Source organism: Alligator sinensis, unplaced genomic scaffold (genome assembly GCF_000455745.1).
Source record: "Alligator sinensis unplaced genomic scaffold, ASM45574v1 scaffold1500_1, whole genome shotgun sequence".
NCBI classification, from domain to species: Eukaryota; Metazoa; Chordata; order Crocodylia; family Alligatoridae; genus Alligator; species Alligator sinensis.
In genome coordinates this window covers 94,612-100,137 of record NW_005843224.1, presented here as the reverse complement: position 1 = coordinate 100,137, position 5,526 = coordinate 94,612, and the positions used below count along the sequence as shown (strand labels likewise).

The 5,526-nt window shown below is 56.5% G+C and overlaps 1 protein-coding gene and 1 non-coding gene across 2 annotated transcripts in view; one reads left to right on the top strand and one right to left on the bottom strand.

The window, feature by feature from the left end:
- The first annotated feature begins 3,468 nt into the window (after positions 1–3,468).
- Positions 3,469–3,550, top strand: TRNAS-UGA. The gene has a single exon. It is a non-coding gene; the product is annotated as a tRNA-Ser (tRNA).
- A 1,009-nt stretch (positions 3,551–4,559) lies between these two features.
- ADAT3 (adenosine deaminase, tRNA specific 3) overlaps positions 4,560–5,526 on the bottom strand; it is a 1,346-nt gene continuing 379 nt past the window's right edge. Inside the window, 2 exon segments of the mRNA XM_014526960.2 lie at positions 4,560–5,510; positions 5,513–5,526. The exon segment at positions 5,513–5,526 is cut by the window's right edge and continues 379 nt beyond it. Of these exon segments, the coding sequence (XP_014382446.1) occupies positions 4,786–5,510; positions 5,513–5,526 (739 nt within the window). The 3' untranslated portion in view covers positions 4,560–4,785.

Here is a 5,526-nt window from a genome sequence, read left to right as displayed (position 1 = left end):
GCAATGATGTCGGCCAGTGCCTTCAGTACCCTCGGATGGAGCTCATCCGGGCCTGCCGACTTAAAGGCATCCAGTTCTTCCAAGTGCCTCTGCACCATCTCAGGGTCTATGCATGGTAGTCTGGCGCCTTGCTGCTGCCTCTCTACAATCCCAGTGAGAGCCTTGCCTTGCCCCTTGCTTAGGAGCACTGAGGCAAAGAACTCGTTGAGGAGTTCAGCCTTGTCCCCTCTGTCCGTCACCAATTGTTTCTGCCCATTTAGTAGGGGTCCTATTCCTCCCTGGGCCTTCCTTTTACTCCCTATATATCTAAAAAACAATTTCTTGTTGTCCTTTACTTGGGTTGCCATCCTCAGCTCCATGGTAGCTTTGGCCCGTCTAACTGCCTCCCTACAAGCACGAGCAGAGGAGGTATATTCATCTTTGGTGATCTCTCCCTGTTTCCACTTTTTATGTGCTCCCCTTTTGTGCTCCACCACATACACCCCTTTTGTGCTCCCCTTTTGGCCCTTAGGCTGCCCTGGATTTCTGCGGTCAGCCAACCTTGGTTTTTCTGCAGTCAGATAACCTCAGCCAGGTGCTTGTCCAGCCTCCTTTTGAAGACCCCCAAAGTAGGGGAGAGCACCACCTCCCTTGGAAGCCCATTCCAGCTTCTGGCAACCCTCACCAGAAAGAAGTTCTTTCTAATATCCTACCTAAATCTGCTCTCTGTCACTTTGTGGCCATTGTTCCTAGTTACTCCAAGGGGTGCCCTGGTAAACAGAGCATCTCCTATTTCTTGCTGCCCCCATCGATGAATTTGCAGGTGGCCACAGGATCCCCTCTCAGGCTTCTCTTGTGGAGGTTGAAGAGCTCCAGGGCGTTCAATCTCTCCTTGTAGGGCTTTGCCGCCAGGCCCCTAACCATCCGAGTGGCCCTCCTCTGGACCCTCTTGAGGTTGTTCACATGCCTCCTGAAGTATAGCGCCAAAACTGGATGCAGTGCTCCAACTGTGACCTCACCAATGCCATATAAAGTGGAAGTATCACCTCCCTAGACCTGTTCCTGATGCACCTGCTAGTACACGATAAAGTGCAGTTAGCTTTACTGATCACTCTGTCAAATTGATGACTCATGTTTATCTTGGAGTCAACAATGATCTCAAGATCTCTTTCCACTGCCGTGCTGCTGAGAAGGTCGTCCCATAGCCTGTAAGCATGCTGGTGATTCCTTCTCCTCAGGTGCAGCACTTTGCACTTGTTCTTATTGAATGGCATCCTATTCTGTTCCACCCACTTTTCCAATCTGTCCAGACCCACCTGGATTTGTTCCCTACCCTTTAGTGTGTTAACTTTATTCCATAATTGGGTATCATCTGTGAATTTGGACAGGGTGTTTTCCATGCCCTCGTCCAAGTCACTGATGAAGATATTGAACAGCACAGGTCCAAGGGCCAAGCCTTGTGGGACTCCACTGCCCACATCTTTCCAGGTTGATACTGACCCATCTACCACCACTCTCTGGGTGCAACCCCCAAGCCAATTTGCCACCCACCTGACCACTTTATCTGTGAGAATAGGATGAGATACCGTATCGAAGGCCTTCTTAAAATCCAAGAAGATGACATCTACCTCGATTCCTGTGTCTAGTACTTGCCTAATGAAGTATTAACTAAATGTGCAGCAACTAGAGTTACTGTGCAGTAGCACCAGTGCATGGTTATTTTGTGACACTTACTGTGCATTAGCCTAATAACACTATGCTATTAGCTATTCACACAGCTTTTAACTACAACTCTACTGCACAGCGTTATTAAGCTAATACACAGTAAGTGTCTTGCGTAGACGCACCCAGGGAGCACAGATGACATAAAAAGAAGCAGTGGGCTCAGGCTGCAGCATGGGAAGTCAAGGCGAGATATTAGAAAGAAGTTACTCCTGAGGAGGGTAGTGAAACACTGGAACCAGTGGAGTCTCCATCCCTGGAAGTTTTGAAGACCCGGCTAGACAAAGCCTTGTCTGGGATGATCCAGTTGGGGCTGGTCCTGCTTGGGGCAGGCTGCTGGTGTCCCACTTGGTGGGGGTAACAATGATGTTTCCAGTGCCCAGGGATGATGCTTGGGAGCTGAGGTAGGCAATGCCCGGTAGTACCTGCCTATAAAGGCCCCAGACTGCTACAAGGCCTTCCTGCAGGTGGAAGCCCCAGACCCCAGAGGTGGCTGCACCTCAGCACTGCATGTGGGGTCCCTGAACACCCAGCCTGCTATGTTCCACCCCAGAGCCAGCTGCATCTCAGTGCTGCAGAGGGGCTGAACACTCAGCTCTCTGCCCACCCCAGAGGTGGCTGCATCTCCAAACTGGGTGAGGGGATGGCTGCATCTCCAAACCTCAGAGAGGTGGCTGCATCTCCAAACTGGGTCCCTGTACACCCCACCCCGCAATGCCCCACTCCAGGCACCTATCCAGCACCCACAGCTCCAGGCAGTACTCAGGGGCTGTAGGTGGCAGTGATGGTGCAGTGGCCCTGGCCCCATGTGGTCATGTCCTTGATCCACAGGGAATAGTTCCTGTGGCAAAAGAGGGTCCCAAACCCACTCCTGTGTCCCTGGAGCCCATAAGAAGAGACCAAGTGCCTCCTATGGCAACCCCAAGGTCCCCAACCCCCAGTTATAGAGCAGCCAGACTCACCCTTTGCCCCGAGGAAGAGGAGGAGGAGGAGAGGACCACCCAGCCCCGTATTTGGAGCCATCTCTGTGCTGTCCACGTGGCCAGCTGGCAGGGGCTCTATTCTCCTTCCTTTTATGGCACTGCATCACCTGGGGCCATAAAACAGTCTGGCTGAGGGAGTACCTCTTGCCTGACCTAGCTGATGGGCCATGGAGGTGTGGGCAGGGCCGTGGGAGCCCTTTCCCCATGACCGTGGTGCTGGGGCAGAGCTGGGCGTGTGGCCCTTTAAGGCTATGGGCCCGCCCCCCTCCTGGCTCCACCTCTTCCAGGGTATATAAGAAAGGAGGACGGCAGCAGGGAGGCCATCTGCAGTCTGATGGAGAGGTGGGGTGCCTGCTGCCTGTCATGGGGCTGGGCAAGCTGGGGTCGGTTGCTGGTGCCATGGGCACTGCCCTGTGCTGCGGGTCTTGGGGCTCCACAGAGGCGGGTACCCAGATGCCTGGGATCCCTTAGCCAGTTGAGGGGCAGGTCCTGGAGAAACTGGTTCCAGGACTTGCCTGTCTGCATCCAGCGCCCTGCTCCAGCCCCTGCCTGTCACCTTCCTCTGGTCGCAGCCCCTACCTGTTTCCCTGCCTGAGATGCTCCCTGTTCTGCCTAGGGGAGAAAGATGTTATATCCTATACTGTACTAGGACAGCTGTGTGGAAGGGCCCCACCCCCAGTGCCCAATCTACACTAGGGCAGCCATGTAGGGGACCCTGCCCCCAGCACCCCAGCTACACTAGATAGACTTCCTTCCTCAGCTGCTTCTCAACCCTCACACCCCAGCTGTGATGGCCGAGTGGTAAAGGCGTTGGACTTGAAATCCAATGGGGTCTCCCTGCGCAGGTTCAAATCCTGCTCACAGCGGCTGTTAATTTTAAGCTGTAGGCAGGGGCATTGACTGCCATTGCCAGCTCCTAGAGACCTCCTGGCTCCCTGTGGCCTCTACAAGCTCCCTCACCCTGCCCTTCTTGCTCTTTTTGTCCCCAGACTCTCCTCTGCAGGAACTATTGCCTCCTCGTACCCCTCTGGCCCCTCCAGTGCATCCCTCTCCTAGCTATTCTCTGCACCCAGCCTAGACATCCAGGGGCACAGCTTCCTTCGCTGGCACCTGCAGGCAAAGCCTCCCCCCTACAAATATGAGGCTCCCCCAGTTGTTCTCTTCCCTGCCTGGGTAGGAAGGGATCAGATCACAGGGCAAAGGTCACAGAAGGGGCAAGTAAAGGTCAAAAAGGAAGGAGCAAAGTCAGAAGGGAAAATGTCACAGAAAAGGGGCAAGGTCAGGAGGGCAAAGGGGGGGGAGGTAAGTCAGGAGGGCAAAGGTCACAGACCTGAGGTCAGGATCCCAGGGAGCCAGTGGAACTGGGAGCTGATGACCCATGATGGGGGTATGGGGCACTAGGGCCTGGCCCACCAAGGAGCTCAGCCCAGGAAAGGGGTTCCACCCCGTGACTCTCCGATTCCCTCTGTATCCAGGGCTTATCCAAGGTGCTGGACAAGGATGTAGGGTGCAGAGGACCCACCCCCATGTCTGTGAATCCTGGGACACCAGCCTCCAGCAGGCCCCTCCCAGCCAGCTTTTCCCCAACCTAGACCAGCAGCAGGGTCTTCCCCCTTCTCTGGGGCAGGAGAAGGAGGTAAAGGAACATTGGGACCCAGCCCTATCCCTACATCCTCCCCCCCCAAAACCGAAACCCAGCTTCCCCACTGAATGTGCACACCCCAATTCGGCTCATTTTCTGGAGGAAAGTGTACACGGTACACAAGGAAATACGGTAACGCCAGAACCACAGGAGCTCCAACAGCTGCTAGGCCCGGCCAGGTAGGCATCCCCCAACCCTGATGAAGCTTTTTTCTCCCTGGGAAGCTGGGTGGGAGGAGCAGGGGTGTTTCCATAAGCCCTTCCCATCTCTCCCAGCCCCGAGAGCAGCAGGCATGGGCAGGAGGTGCAGTGGCAGCCGGAGGCCCCATTAAAACAACAGCTTTAATTAAAAAAGACAAGGCAAAAGATTGCAAACGAGCCAGCCGCAACTTTAAAACAAAGGGTTAAAAAAAGAAAGAGGCACACAGCCCAGTGAAGGGCAGAGGAAGGGGTGCAGAGGTCACTGGTTCAGCCCCTCCATACCCAGGCGCCGGCAGGGCCCCTCCAGCACCCCGCGGAAGACCTCGTAGCGGTGGTTGAGGTCGCGGCGGCTGTGCATGTGATAGCGGGAGCCCAGGGCGCCCTGGGGGGCCGGCACCCCATAGAATACCCGGTGGATGCGGGCATGAACAAGTGCCATGGCGCACATGGCACAGGGCTCGCGTGTCAGGTACATGTCATAGCCAGTGCAGATGTAGGGCAGCCCCTCATGGGGGGAACCATCCACCAGGGGCTGGAAGGAGCAGGAAGCGAAGTCCCGGTAGCTGTAGGCGCCGCCACCTTGTCCGTGGGCCACCAGGTCAATGCCCACCATAGCAGCATGCAGCAGTGGGTGCAGCCCCCGGCGGCAGTCGTGCCCCACGGCCAGCACACACCCCGTGGCCGGGTCCACCACGGCCACGCCAGCCGGCACCATTCCAAGCTCAGCCCCACGGCAGGCAGCGTCCAGAGCCTGATCCATGTGCCTGGCCATGGAGACACACTCCTGGGCCGTGAAGAGGGTCCCATCCAGTGCCCGGCTGGTGCGCTTGTTCTCGTGGAAAGCCGTGGGCCAGTGGGCAGCCGCCTCCTCAAACTGGCGCCGGGTAAGGGGCGGGCGAGCCGGCACCCGCACCAGGAAGGGTTCGCCCAGTCCCTGTGTGTGCACCCGGCTGTGGGGTACCAGCTGAGCCAGTGTCTGCGGGACGGCCCCATCCTCAGC